This window comes from Lactuca saligna, chromosome 1 (genome assembly GCF_052625555.1).
Source record: "Lactuca saligna cultivar CGN05327 chromosome 1, ASM5262555v1, whole genome shotgun sequence".
Classification (NCBI taxonomy): Eukaryota; Viridiplantae; Streptophyta; class Magnoliopsida; order Asterales; family Asteraceae; genus Lactuca; species Lactuca saligna.
This window is the reverse complement of record NC_136417.1, coordinates 1,503,649-1,525,455: the sequence shown is the minus strand read 5'-3', so window position 1 is coordinate 1,525,455 and position 21,807 is coordinate 1,503,649. Positions and strand designations below refer to the sequence as shown.

Genomic DNA, 21,807 nt, shown 5'->3' with positions numbered 1-21,807 from the left:
AACAACCGGAATAGGTAGGATTGCTCCAAAAGGATCCGAGACAGATGGGTTTGGAATCAATGGATTGACCGAGCTTACTAAAGTGAGAGGAACTCTAAAAATTTCTCTCAACATTTGAGTAATGTTGGATTCATGACCTTGCAATTCGTCAAATAACTGATTGAACTTCAGTTTCTTCAGAGATCCATTACTCTGAAGATGGGACTTACCATTTCCCCGTTCTTTTTAAGGTTTTTGATGAATTGAGATTGTACTCGAGTGGAGTTCTGACTACTCCATGTGTTGTTGTATTATTCACCACGATCCTATACCGATTTGATACAAAGGCTACAGATTCACTAAGAGTTGTAGTGAAGGTGTCAAATTCATTTACAACAAATGTCAAATGCTTATCCTTCATGTTTTATGACCCTTGGACAAGTCTTGAAGTGTATCCCAAATATCTTTGGCAGATTTGCATAACTTAACGTGCTCAAAGAGAAAAGGAGGAACGCCAAACACCATTTTTGAGAAAGCCATTTAATTTGCATGAAGTTTCTCAATGTCGATTGCAGTTAGTGGTGCTGGTGGAGTCTCTTCTTGTCCCATGAGAGTGGAAACAACATCTCTAACCACTTGTCTTACAGGAACACACAGACCTTCTTTCAATAACCTCCATATTTCTTCACTCATTTTCCTTAACAAGCAAAAATCTATCCATTCTAACTTTCTAGTGATCATACTCTTCAACAACTACCAATGGGGAACACGATTGTCAACTCGCGCTATTTGATATTTTCATTGAATACATTTGTTAAGATTCATTAGAAACAACCATTGAAATTAAGATATTACAACTGAAGTAGTATATATAGAAGAACTTTTATCCTGGACATAGATATGATTTAGATACCACTGTAATCTACAACGAACTATAATATGTTCTTATGGATTCAAAGGAAAACCACTTAGGCTCTGATACCAATTGTGAAAGCAAGGATCTGTGCAGACAAGGTTTGTGAACTCAAACCTTGAATTAACTTAAGATCAATGTCTACTAATAATAACGATTTAGTTAAGTCTTGTAAACCAATATTGTCTCAGAATAAGAAGTTCCACAAAGTGCTCAAAGTGAATAAATAATAAGTATGAATAATGTAAATATATTATAGAATAATAAGAATATTAGTGAGAATGGTTGACTGGATGATTCTCGATATTGATACGAAAGGTGTATGTTCCACTCACGATACAAAGGTGACTACTCCTTAAATAGTCATAGGAGTGACTACATGACAAATTTGATAAAGAGCATGGACTAGGATACATCTGAAGATTAACAGACTGACACAACCGTTGCTGATGATCTTATCTCTTGTACTATACGAACAGACAAAAGGAGAAATAAAAAATAGTACTTGTAACAAAAAATTCAGATTACAAACTCAGAGTAACTTCAACAAAAGATGCATCTCAGACTAATCTTCACTTTGAATTGGACTCCACTTTGGAACTTTCTCGCCTAGTACAAACGTCATCTCAAATTGCTAATGGATCACTTTTCATTTATCAACACATGTTTGCTTTAATAACATACACCGTGTGGGCTTTAGAATTATCCTTTAATGTTTAAATGGGCCTATCTATATTAGATTATTACTTGAACTATAAATCATTATCAACCTTTCCTTAGGAGGGAATAATATTCTAGTGCTGACTCTACCATTGAGGGCAATGCCATTATCCAACGAGCAATGAGAATTTTACCTTTTGCCTTGAGCGCAACATGGTAACCAATAGTAAGTCCCAAAAGAGAGAGAGACGCCCACCTGTAACTGCAAGGTTAATAAGCTAGTCGAAGCCTAAGTCGAACCGCCACAAATAAACCACGAAGTTTCATCAAGGGATTGATATGGTCAAACTCATGTTTTCCTTTTTTTTCGAGGTAGTCAATTGTTCATTCTTTTCAATAATTTCATTAATATATAGAAGTTAGAACTAGTGGGTTACTTTTATTCTGTTCTTGATTATTTAATTTTGTATGCATTACTTTGGATAATATGCAAACAATGGTTTCAAAAACCAAATCCCTCCTTTTAGTCTTCTTGGGAGCTAATGACCGACTCCAAGATGTTGTAGCATTTACAAAGACAAAATAGTAAAGAATATAATGCATTATTTATGAGTGCAAACACACACACACACACATATATATATATATATATATATATATATATATATATATATATATATATATATGTTTAAAAAGGCATTTTGTATAATTATCAAAATTTTTTAACAATGGAAGTCGGAAGAGCTTCTAAACGGATGTAATCGTACATTACTCCTTGAAAACGACTTTGATTGTTTGCTTGCGTTAAGTAGATTAAATTTTCTCCATAAGAGTAAAAATAGTTGCATGGTATTTTAATATTGAATAACCAATATACACCATGTATTCCATGCCTTGCAATTGCATTGTCTCCACCAATTTTCCCGGTTGAAAACACAGGATCTTTGTTTAAATCATTAATACGTACCTAAAAATCACAATTAATTCAAACATGATCGAATTTTCAAGATCGAATATGTACGTATAAACATATATACCTGCAAATTAGATTGATGTGCGGACGCAAGTGCCAATCTAAGTATATATGCTTCACTTTCATTGACATTATCAAGGTTAAACTTGATCGTCCATGTTGTCTTCACATAAGTGTCATTGTATGTTTTTCTATAAAAATACATTAAAGAATTGTAAACTTATATACATGAAAATTAAGTATTATTTAAAAGAAAACACAACAATTTAAAGTGAAGAATAAAATATGAAGGACCTGAGAACATGAGCAAAGAAGAAATCACTGTTATAATTGCTCTCTCCAACCGTGTATACTAAATCTTTATCGGGATACAAATATGAGTATCTGTCCCATAATCCATACTGTCTAAACCTGTTTAATCAATAATGATCTTATATAACGTCTTAATGTTTTGGTGTTTTACGATTAGTAAGAACTACTAACCTGTTAGAATCATTAGTAAGAAAATTGTTGGCATATATTGGGTCAGGATCAGGGATGTAAAACTCAGCTGCTGAGCGATCTGGAAATCCTATCTCCCATAAAGTTGGACCATCTCTTGGGGGCTCGTATACAAGATCACCCATGTGAATATTAACACCTGTTAATTAATGCTAATTTATTCTTTTTGTTAGTTATAACCTCTTTTTTAAAAAGAAGTATAAGATTTGCAAAGTTATATAACTTGTTGATTAATAAGTATGTACTAGGACCTGAAGTAATATTGATGATGGTTGAATTTGTATAATCACCAATAAATCCGGGGACCCAAGCGTATAGATTATATTCACCAGTGATTATGTTTGATATTTCAAAATAGCCATCCTCATTTGCTTCGGTCCAAAATTGATATTTCTAGTTATGATTAGAGCAGAGCAAGTAATTAATTAATTAATATGAATAGTAACTGCAAATGAAAAGAAATATTTTGGATGGATCGATCACAAAATAAATATTTATTGACAAAATTGTGGTAAAAGATTTTTTTTTGAATAATAGTACTTTACTTTGCATTCTCTTTGCCATGATCCCGCTTCCCCTGGTGGTGCTAACCCGATGTAAGCACCCTTTGCTGATATGCAATCGTCGCCAGAAATGAGCCTACAAATTAATCATGCGTTTTTAGAATTTCATATAGCGAAATCTAACATACTATTAACTTTTATTGAAAAAATAAAATAAAATTGTGGTTAAGTCATTATTCCTAATTTTATGTGTACAAGTGTTTAAATAATGCAAAGGATTCCAGTTCCAGATAATATATACACGGTGGTAGCAAGGATTTGGGATTTTAATTACGTACCTATCTTGGACAAGTAATCTACCACTAACGACACCCCGTTGATCAGCATATTGGAAGTCAACAGAAGCGGGAAAGTCATATGGCCAGAGCTCCACTTCAATAGACATCTGAAACATAGATAACAACAATGAAGTTTGATGGATAATTATATAAAAATATGGAGAGTTTTCTTTTTAATTTTAAATTAAAAAGCAAATCAAATTAAATTAACTTGGTTTTTGGCATCATCCCAAAGCGTAAGAGGGTCTTCCTCATCGGAAACAGTATTGAGATATATAAAAATGGGGCCAAAGACTTTCTTCCATGACTCCCCTTGAGAAAATTTGATCACCATATCGCTTCCACCATAATGAGTACTTGCAAATACCTGAATGAAGTACTCTTATTATTTATCTCACATGTATTACGAGTAGGATTTTTTTGTAGGAATAATTAACTTACTGCAAGAGTCGTGGGTCCAACATGAGAATTCAACTCGGGTTTAATAGGACCACCAACTCTAAACTCATTACTTGGTGTAATTTGCCAAAATCCTACGCTAGGATCCTTACAAATCCATCCATGGACTCGAAGATCTTTTAATTCAGAAGCATATTGATACTTATCGTCTACCTGCAACATATGTTTATATCATATAACTTGACACACACACACACACACACAAATATATATATATATATATATATATATATATATATATGATTTCATACAAATTGTGTAGCTAACGCTTAATTTAATCATAAGTAATTAATTAATTACGATGTAACCTGTCCTTTGAAGTTAGGCTCCACAGGATCAATAAGGAGAACTGCCTCTGGATAGGCTAATTCTTCTCCTCTTCCAGGCAACCGATCATCTGGTAAAGGCATATTCCTCTGCCGATCGTCAGACATAGCCATATAATGAAACCTAATTAATTAATTATTTTATTATCTTTGAAATTAATTTAACATGCATCATATTGTTTCTAAGAATGAAATGAAAATGAAATTAAGTACGTACTTGTCTTTCCTCAACTTAAAAGCAATTCTGGTATTATCAAGATTGAAACTTGGCCATTCTTCTAAATGTTGGTAAATTGCATAGGTATAAAAGCCTGATAATCCACGAAGCAAAATATACCTGCAAATATATATACCATATTCATGGTAGCTAGTCAACTAATTATCAGTAAATTAACACCAAATAAGCAAGGTGATGATCAATTCTAGCTCATTTACTCACCATAAACTAGGACAAAAAAGTGAATATTATTGACCAATTAATTATAGTATTAATTAACTAATGTAGCAATCTTGTGAACCTTTTATCGATTTTGAGAGGGACTAACTTTCCCTCATCAGAAGAATCCCATGTTCTTGAAAATGAGAGTTCCACCTGATCTTCAGTTTCTACTACAACTTCACAACTTGTTCCTGCAAGCCTGCAGTTCATTATGCAATATTAAAATCATATATCATCAATTTTGTTAATTAAAACAATTTGAGACTAATTTCTTAATTAACTTAAACCCAAAAAGGCAATTAGAGACAAGATCTATATCGATCGATCGAGATGAAATTACCTTTCTAAAGTACCTTTGGTTCCAGCACTTCCCGGAGGACTCCATACAACATCCCAATAACTAAAACCAAAACAAAATACACATTATTCATATATCTATCAGTTTTGTAGTTTTATGAAACCGATAAAAGATAAAAACTTCACTTGACTTGATATAAATGAATTTATTGTGTAAATTTTTCTATACGAATAATATTGAAATTAAACTTTTTAATTATACCCTTTATTTGAATCATATATCAATATCATTTCACATAATTAAGAAGGACATCTATAATACATCGAATTCCATATAGTTGAATGGATTGTCACATGAATATTTTATATTTTATACAACTCTATCAATTTTTTCGTACAATGCATTAAACTTTATAAAATTCAATGAAACATATTTAAATATTTATTAAAGAGTTAGAAAACTTTTCTTTTTCCCATTGATAGGTCCAATGAGCATTGAACTCAATATCCATTGAATGTCAATGTCGCATCTTACAATGGTAGAATTTAATTAATTGAATGACAACTAAGTTTGCCACCTAATTATTTAACTCTCTATTATTGATGCTCTAACAAACAAGATTTACAATTATACCTCAATTATATTTTCCTTTACAATAATACCTCACAATTAATTAATTACCATGGACTTAACAAACTATAACTTGCCTTTCTTGAAACAAATGAATAACTAAAATCATATTTTTACCCTCGATTAGGTTCATCATTCATTATTTCAAGTAAATTGTCGATTCCTTTGTACTGTATACCCGTAAGATGTCCTTCCGGGTTTGAAAGAGTGATTTGGACAATACCGTTATTCACCACCACCTGCAATAATATTTACAAGGAAATTATGTAAACTAAAACAACTTTCAACTTTTAAAAACTAAAAATTAAAAGGGTTAACCTTATAAAATGATAACCAATAGTAAGGACGTTTATCTTTATGTTACTTATCATTTAATTGCATTAAATATGTTATTATTATTAATTTTTGTTTTATTGTACCATTGGGGTAGATTTCAACCTCAAAAAACTGTGACATTTAATATAGCATAATATGTTTATTAAAGTAAGGGAATAGGACTTGTTAAGGTAATTAAATTTTCGGGTTGTTCACATATATGTAACTATCTTTTTTTGTACACATCTAGGTAACAAACTTTTTGGAACTGTTCACATATGACTATTATGACCTGTTGTAGCAGGTTACATTCAGTTACACCAGGTCATAATGGTTATATGTGAGCAGTTTCATCAAGTTTGTTACCTACATGTGTACAAAAAAAAAAATAGTTACCTAAATATGAAATAAATTAAAAGTAAGAGTAAATTCATGAATGGTCCCTATGGTTGGGGGGAATTTGTACATTTGGTCCCTAACTTTTTTTTTTAACTCAGATGGTCCCTACTGTTTATTTTTGTTATGCGTTTAGTCACTGTCTTACCTAAAAAGACTATTATGCCCTTATTAATTAATTTTCTTATTTATGTTTTTTTAATATGTTTAAAAAAATTTATAGACCCCACATATCTGTATCTCCTGACCGTAAATCTGAAACCACATTTGAGAAATTTAATTTGGATCCCACCGATCACCATCCCATCTCACATCTTTTTCAACCTCTATTTTCTTTCAATCTTTAGTGACATGGAAGTCTTCACCATCCTTTTTTTTGTCCTTCAACTCTGGCGAACAAACACCATAACTCACTATCTCTTCACTTTATTGGGTTGTGGTGTTGGTTCGCTGGAGTTGAAGGACCGAAAAAGAATAGATGGTGAAGACTTCGTTGTTATTAAAGATGAAAAAGAAATAGAAGTTAAAGATGATGAAAGATGGGATGGTGAGGAGATACAGATATGTGAGGTCTATTAGTTTTTTTAAACATATAAAAAAATACATAAATAAAAAAAATTAATTAAAAAAAATTAAATTAATAAGGACACACTAGTCTTTTTAGGTAAGACATGGATCAAACGCAACAAAACAAAACAATAGGGATCATCCGAATTAAAAAAATAAGTTAGGGACCAAATGCATAAATTCCCCCAAACCACAAGGACCATTCGTGTAATTTACTCTTACTTTTGGTTTTGTTCATGGTAACTATTTTTCTTTTGTACACATCTAGGTAACGAACTTGTTGAAAGTGTTCACATGTAACCATTATTACCTATTGTAGCCGGATGTAACCTGCTACAGCAGGTCATAATGGTCATATGTGAACAGTTTCAAAAAGTTTGTTACCTAGATGTATACAAAAAAAAAGATAGTTACCTACATGTGAACAAATCGAAAAGTTAATTACCTTAATTAGTCCTATTCCCTTAAAGTAACTTTCAGTATGTCCATATGACATAATATGTTTGTTTAGGTCTTTCCGGTGGTAACAATGAGAGCATTATGACATTTGATATCAAAATTACCCGATTAAAATTCACACATTGAGAAAAATTAGTGACCTATTGAATAAAGGTAAAAAATAAGTGATCAAAAATATAAATTGTTTTTTATTAATTGTTATTTTATAACATTAATAAAGGTTTTTGTTTTTTCTTTTAAATGCCTGTTATACTTGGTCTATCGAATATATCCTAATAATTTACTGAACATATAAAAAAATAAAGTGAATATTTGTTTGAGTATAACTTTTGTATGCATATCCCTATAATTAAAAATTGAGAATACTAAACACACAAAATGCAATCTCGTGACCCTTTTAATATTTTGTCATTTTCAAGGCAGATATATGAAGCACATAAAGCAACATCAATCAATCATTGTTACCAAGTTACCAATTATTCATGATTTTAGAGTAAACTACAAGCTGGTCTTTGTGCTATATTGTTATTACAAAATATACCTAAGAGTAAATTGCAGAAATGGTACCTGTGGCTTGCTGGTACAAGATCGTCTAAGTTTCAAAAATTCGACGCAGACAATCATCAATCATTATGGTTTCATTTATTTATTTATTATTATTATTATTATTATTTTTTTTTTTTTCATAAGTGGTGTTTTGGTCTAATTTCGTTAGGTAGCTCCCGCTAAGTCAGAATAAAAAACCAATATAGCCCTCCTTTTTTGTTTTCTTCTATTGCGTGATCACTTGGTTTAGACCAATTATTCACTTTCTAAACCATACAGACCAATTATGTAAACCAACAACAAAATGAAAATAACTCTTTAACAAACGACCCCATCATTCACCTCGCACCCCGATATTCCTCTTTCTGCCTCCATCACTACCACAGGCCACAACCCCCTCATGGCCGATAACTCAAACACCAACAACTCCCATCGCCCGCATATGTAACTCATCTCTCTCTCTCTCTCTCTTAAATGCTAATTTTGACTGGTGTACATGTAAATAAGTTGGTTTTCATATATATTTGATTCTAGTGGACAAAGAAATATATTGAAAATTCACATAACTTGATTTTGATTATATATTTTGTAGAAAAAAATATATCTTATGATAATTCTATATTCATAAAATAAAATATTTTTATCAACAATTTTACATTGATGACATCTACCTAAAAAGTAGGTTGATTTCGGATATATATATATATATATATATATATATATATATATATATATATATATATATATATATATATATATATATATATATAATTAAATGGTTCATTAAGTAACATAAAAACATATGTATTGTAGAAACGATATATATTTATTGTTGATATAATAAAATAAATGGTTACCTATTGTGATGCTCTTTGATTTTAAATAGATTATTTATTGTATAAATAGAACCAAACTGAATAGAAATAGGAGAGTTAGTCTCATTCGTTTCATTTGTATTTCAAAAGTTGGAACCTTGTGGGTATGAAACCAGTTTGGTTCAATGGACTCGACTGAATAAATGTTTCGCAAGGCTAGTAGATAAGTAATTACTAGTGATCATGAAGACATTCTACTGTCGCTATAAGCATCAATTTGTGTCGGAAGATTCTAATCCACTTCAGATTTTGGTTTTTTATAAGTTATAATCAATTAACCACTAAATCAGCTGTGATGGATTACGATGGTCGATTGAATCAGTGGAAATTAGTGGCGAAATTTCATTAGTTCTGGTAGTTTGGGGCTAATTATAAAGAAAGAAATATATTACAAGAAACGATACCTACATGATTCTCTTGGAACGATAGTTTCACCATTTCTGTTGCGCTTGCCATTGACGATCTTCGAGCTCTTGTTACGCATAACCTATCTGCACTATTCCAATATCCAAGCATTCAGATTTTCAGAAAACATCGGATGAAGAAAAACAATAAATAAAGTAGTAACTTATTATCCAATTTCAATCAAAATATAATTAACCTGCTGAAAGAATACCGAAGCTTAAAGCGTAGAGAAAGAGATAACAAGGATACATTAATTAGACTCTTCTTGTTGAATGAGTTCAACCCAAGGAACCTCCATACCATATATATATATATATATATATATATATATATATATATATATATATATATATATATATATATATATATATATATATATATATATATATATATATATAACATGATATGACAAATTATTTTAAAAATTTATCAAAATTACTAAATATGAAGGTAGGGGTGAAAATATAAACGTTGTTGCTGCTAAAAATGTTTTTTTTGGTTAAATCATAAATAATCGTCCGATGGTTAAACCATAAAAAGATGAACTTAAAGTTACTTTTATGTAATTTAAAGTTTTAGGGATATAAAAACCTCTAATAACAATTACTAATTAGTCCTTTTTTTATTTGTCAATTAGTCCTTTTTTTTATTTGTATTTTCAAAGTCTCAATGGTTAAATAAAAAATAATAATTGATGGTTAATTTGAAAATAAATTCAAACATCAATAATAATTATGGAAATTGGTTTAAAAAAAGCTTTTAAACATAATTAGGAATTGGAAATAATCTAAAGTAATATTTCTTTCCTAACCTTAGATTTCATGAAGTGAACAAGATTTGTTCCTTAATTTGTTGCCACAATAACGTTCATTATACGATATGTATGCAATTATTTATGATGTGCATTATCTGAAATTCATGTTAGAAAAGTAATTGTGATATTTAAATATTATGATATTTCTGTAAAAAAGATACAAATTTTGTAGACCCCAACAAAATTACTCACGGACTCCGGTAGAAAAACACACACTCGTGAGTGTATGTGGAAAGAGAATGACTGGGGAAAAAGGAAAATATTTTATTATTAATTAAAATTCTGCCGTTAAAAAAAAAAATAATACTTTAATTATTTTTAATGATTTTAAATCCCAAAAATACTTTCCATAACTTTTTGTAAATAGTACTGTTTTTTTATAAAAATTAAATTCGCTGATGGAAGATGGTCACCTCAAGTCAAGTATCTGTGAACATCTCTAATCTCTAATATTCTAATATATAGTATAATGACCAGGAAAAAAGGAAAATATTTGATTATTATTTAAAATATAATTATTTTTAATGATTTTTAAATCCCAAAATACTTTCAGCCTAACAAATATGAATATTTTCCCTAACTTTTTGTAAATAATACTATTTTTCTTCTTAGACCGGAAGGTGTGGGAGGGACTTTCCCTTATTTTTTGTGGGCATATTCCTCTTTCCCCCACTTCCTTTTCCCTCACCTAAAAGCTGAGGAATATTACTTTTTTTTTTTTTAATATATTTCATACATACATTATATTCATTTTGTAGGGAAATAAAAATCATCAATTTTGATATATTTTTTATATTTTTATATTAAAAAAAAAAAAAAAAAAAACTGGCCAATAGGGTGAGGAGAAAGAGTACAGCACCCCCTCCCCCCACATCTTTTCCCGCGTTTTTTTTCCCTCACCCTTTCCCGCACCCACTCCATCCGGCCTTAGAATGAGATTAAATTCGTTATTGATGGATGATGGTTACCTCGATAACAAGTCAAGTACCAAGTTATGATAAGTTGTGAACATCTCTAATCTCTAATATATATTAAAAGCAAGCTTTAATTCTAAAACGGAAAAAATATAGATTTTTATTACATTTTCACTACAAATAAATGTCATTTAGTGACATAAAAAAAATGTCACTAAAAACCAAAAAAGTGCCACCAAATCCCCCTAGGCAATCAGCGGCATAAAAAAATGTCACTAAAAGCGCTCTCACTAAAAGCCTTTGGTGACACTTGTATTATTGTGTCGCTGCAGCCTTACTAGGTTTTAGTGACACTTTTCTGCAAGGCCACTATAACACTTGTAACTTTTAGTAACACTATTTTTATGCCACTATTTAACTGTTATAATAAACATTATTTTCATGTTTTTAGTTGATTTTTTAACAAAAAAATCATACTAATAAATTAGATCCGATTTTTATAAAAAATAAATAGAATATAAAGTAATAATAAGACAATTAAGATATAAATAGAAAACACAATCTTATTACTTCCATTCAAACTTGTCTATCAACTATATTCTCAACTTCTTGAAACACAAATATCTTCAAAAAATAAATCAATAACTCTAAATATTATACTGGTGAATGTTTCGATTCCAGCAACTGATTCTTCCTATCTTTGCCAGTTTTACATACCATATCATCCTCAAAATCTTTTAAATTCAACATGCATTTATAACCTTATGATGTTTTCTTGGATTCCTCGTCGTCATGACCAAAATAGTCCTACACAACCTATAAGAAATAAAAAAGAGAAATGCTAGAGTGAGAATTATTGAGAAATGCTATAGTTATATTACTAATATATATGTTAGTAGTTAATTGATAAACATGGGCATTAAGTCATCAAATAATAAAGCTATAAAAACTGCTATCATTAAGAATTACCTCTTTATCACCACTTTTTACCCTATATATATATATATATATATATATATATATATATATATATATATATATATATATATATATATATATATATATATATATATATATATATATATATATAGATATATATGCCTTTCTTACATGCAACAGGTTTATCAACTACCTGATCAACAACAAAAAAAGAAGAAAAAAACTTGTCACAACAATTTGCTAGTCCATATAAATTAAAACATAAAAATAAGCAACACCATACGTTTAAAGTAATAATCAAACAACAAATTATTAAAGTTTATAAAAAGAATGTTGGGATGAAACTATGAGCTTCTAATTTTATGAAATTGACTAAAGAGACCTTTAGATCAAACATCTAACATTCTAACATTCTAATGATAGATTGTTGGAATGATATAACCTAGCATAAAGTCAATAAGTATATTCATTCATGGAATTATTTCCTCTGCACATTATCTTCAGTTAAAATCCTTGAAAAATGCTAAAGGAATAAAAAAAATCAGAATTTTAAATCTAATTATTTGATAGATATGAACGGGTAAGATAAAGAGATAGACTAAAAAATATAGAAAATCACAAATACTTGTAAAAATGTTGCACCTGTGTAGATCTTGTCCTTGCATCCAAATTGAAATGTAACATATTTTGACAATAAGATATGAACAAATACACTTACTATTGAATCCCATCAACAAATTGATGAAATGAACTTCTTTTTTGCAGCAAACCTTCTTCCCATGACATTTAATTTATTTCTGAAGCATTCTACATCAAAATTTTCTAAAAATTCTTCATTGCACATTTGAATTTGGAAATCAGAAATTAGCTTTACTTCGATGAAACAGAAATAAATTCGAGAGTTGATACACATAGATAAAATGGTATTATCATGAAATCATGAGCAATTATAAACCCTAAATCAACAATTAGGATCACAAACATCCGTATATAAACCTTAAATAAAAAACAGGAACACTATGATGCACACATTTAACCCTAAACTGAAATTGACGTACTATTACCTCTCATCGCCATGTAAAAGGGGAACCCAATGCTAACTTCTCGAATTTATCGATAACAACAACATCAATAATCTAAATCATGAACTGAAATAGTCCTCTTCAAACCTAAAACCACTAACAATTTTGTCTTCGTTATCAGATCGTGAGCGTGGTAAGACGGTGAGTTGTGATTTCATGAAGAGCTCTATGGGACGAAGGGTGAGGAACGCGGGCATGAATTGAATTTTAAGAAGAGTCGATGGAAAACTTAGGTCGATTTGGGGTTTGTGTGGTAGGAGAAACGATGGTGTGAATTTTAGGTGGATGAAATTAAGGGGGAGTTTGCTTTTCAAACGTAGTTTTTTTTTTTTTTTTGAAAAAGTTAAAAAAGTAAGATTTTTTGATTTTTCCAAAAAATTCATTTTCTTTATGAAAAAACTTCAAAAGTAGCTTCTAAAACTAGTTTGCCAAACATCTTTTGCTTTTTTTTCTTTTCCAAAAAAGACTTTTGGCTATAAAAAGCTAAGCCAAACACCCCTTAGATTAAAATTAAAACATTGGTGGGAAAATTAAAGTTCAAAATTAAAATAATCTTTTGAGCAGCATGAAGCTTTTAGTTTTTGGGGAATGAGAAGCGGGAAAAACAAAAATAGAGGTGAGATAGTGGCACAAAATAATAAGTGCCACTAAAAACATGATATAGTGGCACAAAAACGAATACGCCACTAAAAATTTGTGCCATTAAATATAATTTTGTTTGTAGTGTTTATTTCTATTTTTTTCATCTTTAAATCATTTTGTTGAGTACTGACATCACTTTTGAACAAAGTTTTGATCAAACATGGTCAATGTCCATCAATCTTTATAATGTCTAATTGTAACTTATGCTTTTATCTTGAAAACCCTAATCTTCTCTATACACCATATATCCACCGCCAAACCACATCTCCTACGTCTCTCTCCTTTCTCTTTTGATTCTCTAACAACCATTTCTTATGACCACCATACATCACCGATAATCTTTAATAAGGCAACCGATCAGGAACTCCCCCCCCCCCCCCCCTTCGATAAACCCTCACGTGCTTAACTAAATATCTTTTCCTAATCTGCTTCCTTCATCAACTTTTCGTTGTTGAACTGAACAATCGCTATCAATATTGATCTTACAGATACCATCTTTTCAAACCCATAGCAACCACTTGTCATTGCTTGGTTTTCATCGAATTTCATAAATTTTAAGGTATATTGTGCCATCTAATCCTCAGAGTTGCTTAAATATAAACAATTATGATGATATTACACCAAATATATGTTAAATTTCTCCTTTATTTATTTGAATGTTTTCATTTATTTCAAATTAAATTTAATCAATACGTTTAGGATTTTGAAATAAAGGGTCGTATTTGTATCTTATAATATTTATGCCATGAATTGATTTTGCATATATGATATCAAGAAGGAGAGATGGAAACTCGTTGATGAAGGGTAAAACTCATTTTCGTTATTTTGTAAGATATGCTAAATGAATTTATTTAATCTATAAATAAGAATTTTGTAGAATTAATTTTTACAATAGGTAGTAGGCAACCAAATAGAAATATATGGCTTGAAATGGGAAAGTTACACATTTGTAGAAATGTAAATGTAATTATGTTATATTTTTGGTTTCTTGATGTAATAGAAACTAACTATTCATTAAATTTTAATTTGATGATATATGTCGAACATGTTTATGATAAAGTGAAGGCTATGCTTACAAGATATGAAAATGCTACTCAGTCAAAAAAAGGTCCAATTATACCCCCCAAAAGAAGGAAGCCTGCCACCGCCATGAGAAAGTCAAACCTACCAAAGACCAAAAAAATATGAACTAGGCCTCCTTGCATTAAGGAAAGAGTATACAATCTGTGGAATTGGGTTTTAAAAGACAAACCACCACACCACTTATCATCCCAGAACCTAGCAATAGACCCATCGCCAACCAATAAAGACATAGAATTTGAATCAATAAAATTCCTATCATGCAATTGGCTTATAGATCCCAAAATTTTCTACCACACCCTCCCCCACAAAGAGATCGAGAACCCCTTCCCAGAGCTCCATCTTCTTTGATAACTTTCACCTATAAAGAATATACTTCATGAAGGAAATGCCACTTCCACGTATAAAAAAAGGGAAAGATTAAATGCATCCAAACTACCAATCTCTAGACCACCTTTATCTTTAGAATTTAGAACCACATGCCATTTCACCCAATGAATATGCCTTTGATCTTCTTCCATACCCTACAAACCAAGCTCTGCGAGACTCCAACAAATGACAAACAGTAGTAGGTAATCTAAAAATCGAAAAGAAATAAATACCTAAACTGCCCAAGACCGTGATTTGATAAGCGTGAGGTGACCATCGATAGAAAGCAATTTAATTTTCCAAGAAGATATTCTATTACAGAATAGACCAATGATTTCATCCCAAATTCTAACCTGATCCATAGACCCACCAATATGTAGGCCAAGTTACGAGAAAGTGAAAGAACCTCAACACATCTAGTAATAAAAGTTGCGGAGATAACTTCAGAATAGTCTACACTAACACCCAAAAGACTAGATTTAAAGAGATTAATCTTTAAACCGAAGACCATATAAAAACATGAAGAATAGTAATAACATTCTAAACATTCGCTCATCCAAATCTCTTAAAAACAAAGCATCATCTACACAAAAAAATACAAGAGAGGACTAGATTTGAATCTCCCACATTTATCCCCCGAAACCATCCAGAAGCCACCGCATCTTCCATAATCACATAGAGACCCCATAGTAATAATAAACAAGAAAGGAGAGATAAGATCTCCCTGTTTCATCCCACTAAACATCTGGAATTCATCAGTGGGGGTCCTTTTGACAAGAATAGAAGAGTTGAAATTTCTAAATAATCAGTAATCCAACTCCACCACCTATCACCAAAACCTATAAGCACCATTATCTTATTTGTAACGTCATAAAAATTCATAGTAAAATTTTCACTTTTAAAATAGTAAACCATAAAAAAGAGTTGTTCTAAAACCAATTAAAGGGCGTATATTATTTAAACATAAGAGTAAAGATCATAAATTGCCAATACATAATACTCTGGGGGATGTTGTGCAGTTACGTTAGGCCCTTCCCTTTTGAGTCGGAAGTACCTAAAACCATAATTATAAAATCGTAATGTAAGATCTTAAATTTTCAAACAAAGTTTTCATTTTTAAAACACATAAAAACTCATGTCATATTTCTCAAAAACCACAATTGTCCCAAATGTCAAACACAAATCCACAAAATAAATAATAGTATCCCAGAATCCTCAAACATAGTCTCGAACAGATGTGTACAATCAAGCTGGTGCCTTCCCGCGATCCTGAGAAGTACCTGAAACCCATAACACACAACACGGTAAGCACGAAGCTTAGTGAGTTCCCCAAAATACCACATACACAAATAATAAGCCTCTCATTGCTATAACTCGGCATGGACCCTCCGGTCTCATACGTCTCGGTGAGGACCCTCCGGTCATGTGTCTTACAGCTCGGGTTGGACCCTCCGATCCGATCTCAGTAATGCACAAAATAATATAGCATATATTACAAAGACAAAATGCATAATATAACATAAATCAATATAAGCACATATGACCCTCTGGCCGATACTCAAAGAAGACCCTCCGGTCACTCAGTATTACTACTCAGGTATATATAGTGAGAAGACCCACCTCGTAAGTAAAGCAAATATATCTCATACTCGAACCACCGGTCTAGCCTCCACCTGACATATACCATAATTATCTCTAGTTAATATACAATCCTTAAAGATGTTATGCTAAACCTACTACTAATTCTTAGAAGGATAAAATAGCATTTTACCCTTCCAAGGCCTCTATAGTCCATAGTTTGTCCAAACCCTAAAAGTCAATAAAAGTCAATAGCAGCGCATACGCAGGGCGTACTACTTCTCCATGCATGCATCAGGGATCTGCGATGCTACGCTGCGCTTACCTAGGAGTACGCTCGGCATACGTCTCAGACTTGTTTTTCCCAGTCTATTGGTCTTAATCCTTTAAGACCATATATATATTCTCAGATCTGGACTCACTAAAGGCTCATACTCCATAAAGTTCGTGACTTTAAGCCTTTGCATGGCTAAGAAAGTCTAAAACCCAAAACTCTCGCTCTTTACTCATTAAAGTGCTCATATCTTATGCATGGGGTGATTTTGACGTCCAAGATCTCATTTTTATGAGTCCACTCCACTAGAGACACTCAAAGGGACATATATTAGACTCTAGATTTCAACAAACTCACAAAGGTTCAAGCTTTGGGACAAAAACCCTAAAATGAACAATAATATGCACAAATCAAAAGAATGAGAAAGCTTTGAGCTTGATACCTTCAAATGATGCACCAACCACAGGGAAACTCAAATCCAAAGCCTGTACTCCAAATCTATTCTCTTCAATGCTCCTTTTTAACTCAAAGACTCCCACAAGAACACTTAGAAGCTTAAAATGGCCAATCAAGATAAGAGAATGGATATTAGGGTTTTGAGGGGGTTGAGGGCTAGAAATGGTGGCCATAAATAAGGCCATTATTTTCCTTAAATAGGGACACATCCCACAATTAGGGTTTTCATTCTGAGCCTAGTATGCCCAACGTACTAGGTGGCTTCTGCGTCCAAATCACACACATGAGTATGTTGAGCGTACACATGCGTACGCCATGCGTACTCAGCTACCACCTTTCTCAATTAAGGGCCAATCTTGACAACTACAATAAAGCAAGGGCTATTGAGATATACCTGGTCTCGGGATGTTACATGTAAGCACAAAGCTTAGTGAGTTCCCCAAAATACCACACACCATACATACAATAAGGATTGCTATGTGCCAATCATAGTCTTGCTATTATGTCATGATCGGAGATCATGTGTATATGCCAAAGCCAATGGGAGTATAGTGAGATTCCTCGTATTGTATGTCGATGACATACTACTCATAGGAAACAACATCCCAACACTACAGGAAGTTAAGTCCAGGCTCGGGATGTATTTCGCTAGAAGGACCTCGGAGAAGCTGCCTATATTTATGGAATAAGGATAGTGAGAAACAGGAGTAAAAGACTAATAGGACTTAGTCAGAATACTTACTTGGACAACGTACTAAAATGTTTTAGTATGGAGAATTCCAAGAAAGGGGAGTTACCGATCCAAAGTAATGCCAAGTTGAGTAAGACTCAAAGTCCGAGTATCGGACTCGAGATAGCAAAGATGATCTGAGTACCTTACGCTTTTGTAGTTGGCTTGATCATGTATGTTATGACTTGTACTCACCCTGATGTGGCCTTCGCTTTGAGCATGGTCAACAGATATCAAGGGAACCCTGGCAAAGCACATTGGACCGCAATCAAGAACATTCTTAAGTACCTTCGGAGGACCAAGGAATGGTTCCTAGTCCTCGGTGGGAGTGATGACTTAAAAGTGCTAGGGTACAGTGACGTTGGTTTTCAAACCGACAGGGACAACTACCATTCGCAGTCGGGCTGGGTCTTTACCCTTAATGGAGGAGCAGTGACTTGGAAAAGTTTCAAGCAAGAGACCATAACTGATTCAACGTGCGAATTAGAGTACATTGCAATGAGAAAAGTGTGAAAAGAGGCAATATGGCTGAAGAATTTCATTGGAGACCTTGGATTTGTGCCACCCATATAGGAGCTTATGGAAATTTTCTGTGATAATGAAGAAGTGGTTGCCTTGACCAAGGAACTGAGGGATCATGGTAGATCTCAGCATATCAACATAAAATATCACTTTATTCAACATCGGGTAGAAGAAGGACTCCTCGTAGTGAAGAGGGTATTGTTGGATGATAACCCAACAGATCCGCTTATGAAGGGACTGAGTAGGGTTAAGCACTTGCAGCACGCTAGGAGCATTGAGCTGAAGGATGATATTAGTTTGGATTAGATAGTTTGGAAATGTGTAATATATAAATGTAATTCACATTCGATGATTAAATGAATGAGTATTATTTATTAGTAAAGTTATTATCTTATGTTAATTGTTTACGTATTGTTTCATTTTGCATGTTTTGATTTCCTGAATAATAAATTTATTCAAACGGTCCACAATCCTTTATATGTTGGAAGTAGGTATGAATGAAGACTGTCATGAATTGGTGTGTAGATTGTCTAAATAGTATTAGGTGTAAAAAAGGTTTGCTACAATGTTCATGAGTGCTTATGAACAATTTTTGAGCATTGGAATAAACCCACGCTTGCTGGAATCACTTCATGGAATTTATCACGAGTGATCGCAAGATGATAATATCATATCGTCTTAAAACCTAGATATATGGCTTATTGTTTGTTAATTGGTTGTGCATTGATAATGCGAAAACGCATCAGTAACTTGATGTTATAAAACGCATTGTTGTGTATGATTTAATTAGTGAATGGTAAATGCATATAAGTGAAGTTTATATGTTCCTTTTATCCTAAGAGGGTAAAAGCGATATTAGGGCCCTCGATGTTTTGGTTTGACTTATGTATTGGTCCAGGTCAGGAATGAATTAATGTGTTCAATTAAGTTCTATGTCAAACGAATATGAGATCGAGAAAGAAACTGCTGGACAATAAGTATGACTATGTTCCATGTGATTGTCCGCACGATATCTAGAACAGAGGATCATACGATCCCTTATCTAAATGACAGATTGTTGATATGATCAGAGTTCAAAAACGTCTTTGAGAGCTACGATTGCTAATCGGATTGTAATTGCATTTATGGTACTAGACTTATCCAAGTGGGAGACTGTTGGATTAGTATCTAATCCCGTAACCATATTTAGTAAGTACTTGATCCGGTTGTGCACGGTCCTTTTGGGTTGCCTTCACCAAAGCAACTTGACTGTAGAAATAATAGAGAAGGAAGTTATTATGGTTTATTACTATATTATAAGAATAGTATATTAAAAGAGAAATCATGTTTGTTTAATTAACATTGGTCAAGAATTAATTAAGAATTAATTATGTGATCAAAAAGAGGTTAATTAAACTAGGGGGACTGAAATGTAATTATGTGATAGTTACAAAGTTGGGCAAGGAAGCCCTATATGATAGGGCAGGAGAATTCAAGGGGATAAGGCCTTAGAATTCGTCCATGATAAGGTTGCTAGGGTTATCCTTTGAACTGCTTGGTGGGCAAGTAATCAGATAAGGATAAGGACTGAAACCCTAATTCCTACAACTATATTAAGGACCCTTGGCATAAGAAATTCGACCACTTGATCCTAGAAGTTCCTAGAGCTGAATTTTCACCTCTCTCTCTCTCTCTCTTGCTTCTTCAATTGCTCTTGGTGTTTGTGAGACATTAGAGGTGCTACACTTGTGGTACTTGCTTTCAAAGACAAGAAGATTCAAGAAACAAGTTGTTATTACAATATAACAACAAGAGGTATGTAATTCATTCTCTTTATGATTTTTCAAAATTACCTAGGAGCATCTTAGGTTTCTTTTGTGTTCATAATGTTGTGTAACTAATAGTGAAAAACATAGATCCATATCTAGGGTTGCATGCAGACGTAGGATTGTTTGTATAAAACCCATCAGTGGTATCAGAGCGTTTGGTTTTTTGTTTTCAATTAGCTTTATACAAATGTATGAATTTGACACTTTAGGTTTTATAGCCAATAAACCCTAGAGGCATGATTTTCAAAATTAGGGTTCTTAAATCCTTGATTTCGAAATTTGATAGGGTTTCCCAAACCCTTTCCTTAGCCTCCAAGATTTCGAATTCTAGGGTTATCCAACCCTAGGGTTTCGAAATTTGCCTCATCCCCAAGATAAGATCCCTAATGTTTAGGGATTTGGATAATTCCATATCTTGTAATTATCCCTTAATTGTTTAAATTCGGTACTAAAGATTTTCAAATTATCCCATCCCAATTTTCGAATTTTAGGGGATTTAAGGGATTAGGTTAAATTAATTGTTTAATTTAATAGATAATCCTTCAATATTTAATAATTCAAATTAATTGTTTAATTTTGGAATAATTATTGAATCAAACTTTTGATCTTTAAAATTTTAAAATTAAAAGGCTTTAAATTTTAGAAATTTTAAATTTGATTAAAACCCTAGTATTTTGAAATGTTTAAAATACACCATATACTATTATAATATTACAAGCTTAATATGTATATATGTATAACTTAAAATGCTAGTCTCACCGTTAGTAGGCCTCATTCACAAAGTCGATCTATTAGGGGGGGTATAAGGTTATGGCCTATAAAATGGTCGTTTAATGGGTGTCCAGTCTCACCCACCGCTTCCTTGATTGGTGGAGGGTCGTTAGCCGAATGGGTAGGATAGGGCAAAACCTTTCATCATTAAAAGTATAATGAATTATAAAAGTAACTAAATGTTTTTTTTTTCAAACAATTGTCAATCTTAGTTACTTTAGGCAAAAGTGAATTGATGCAATTCCA

The 21,807-nt window shown here is 32.1% G+C and overlaps 1 protein-coding gene and 1 long non-coding RNA gene across 6 annotated transcripts; both read right to left on the bottom strand.

Annotated features, from left to right (window-relative positions):
- Nucleotides 1–1,122: 1,122 nt before the first annotated feature.
- LOC145001409 (uncharacterized) lies at nt 1,123–9,872 on the bottom strand. 5 transcript variants are annotated; one of them, XR_013661859.1, is made up of 17 exons: nt 9,779–9,863; nt 9,586–9,668; nt 6,137–6,258; nt 5,432–5,491; nt 5,171–5,290; nt 4,870–4,989; nt 4,635–4,776; nt 4,309–4,479; nt 4,079–4,234; nt 3,868–3,974; nt 3,572–3,665; nt 3,278–3,419; nt 3,009–3,165; nt 2,820–2,936; nt 2,590–2,716; nt 1,747–2,519; nt 1,123–1,359 (listed from the first exon to the last, which is right to left on the bottom strand). XR_013661859.1 is itself a non-coding variant. In XM_078961820.1 (16 exons), exons 2-16 carry the CDS (start codon nt 9,631–9,633, stop codon nt 2,265–2,267), a joined length of 1,938 nt encoding a protein of 645 aa, XP_078817946.1. In that variant the 5' UTR covers nt 9,634–9,673; nt 9,779–9,872; the 3' UTR covers nt 1,123–2,264. The 5 variants fall into 5 exon arrangements, 4 of the variants coding, with proteins under 4 accessions (XP_078817946.1, XP_078817207.1, XP_078818296.1 ...); XM_078961820.1 differs by having other exon boundaries at nt 1,123–2,519; nt 9,586–9,673; nt 9,779–9,872; XM_078961081.1 differs by having other exon boundaries at nt 1,123–2,519.
- A 1,983-nt stretch (nt 9,873–11,855) lies between these two features.
- LOC145047732 (uncharacterized) lies at nt 11,856–12,345 on the bottom strand. The gene is made up of 2 exons (XR_013682380.1): nt 12,280–12,345; nt 11,856–12,126 (listed from the first exon to the last, which is right to left on the bottom strand). It is a non-coding gene; the product is annotated as an uncharacterized LOC145047732 (long non-coding RNA).
- Nucleotides 12,346–21,807: the final 9,462 nt, after the last annotated feature.

Excerpts from the sequence above, each read along its gene's own strand:
- LOC145001409 (XM_078961081.1), bottom strand. The coding sequence starts at position 9,833 with ATGTATCCTTGTTATCTCTTTCTCTACGCTTTAAGCTTCGGTATTCTT. Across the intron at positions 6,259-9,585 it reads TATCGTTCCAAGAGAATCAT|GTGGTGGTGAATAACGGTAT; the intron begins GTAGGTATCGTT and ends ATATTATTGCAG. Across the intron at positions 4,235-4,308 it reads TTGGACCCACGACTCTTGCA|GTATTTGCAAGTACTCATTA; the intron begins GTAAGTTAATTA and ends TACTTCATTCAG.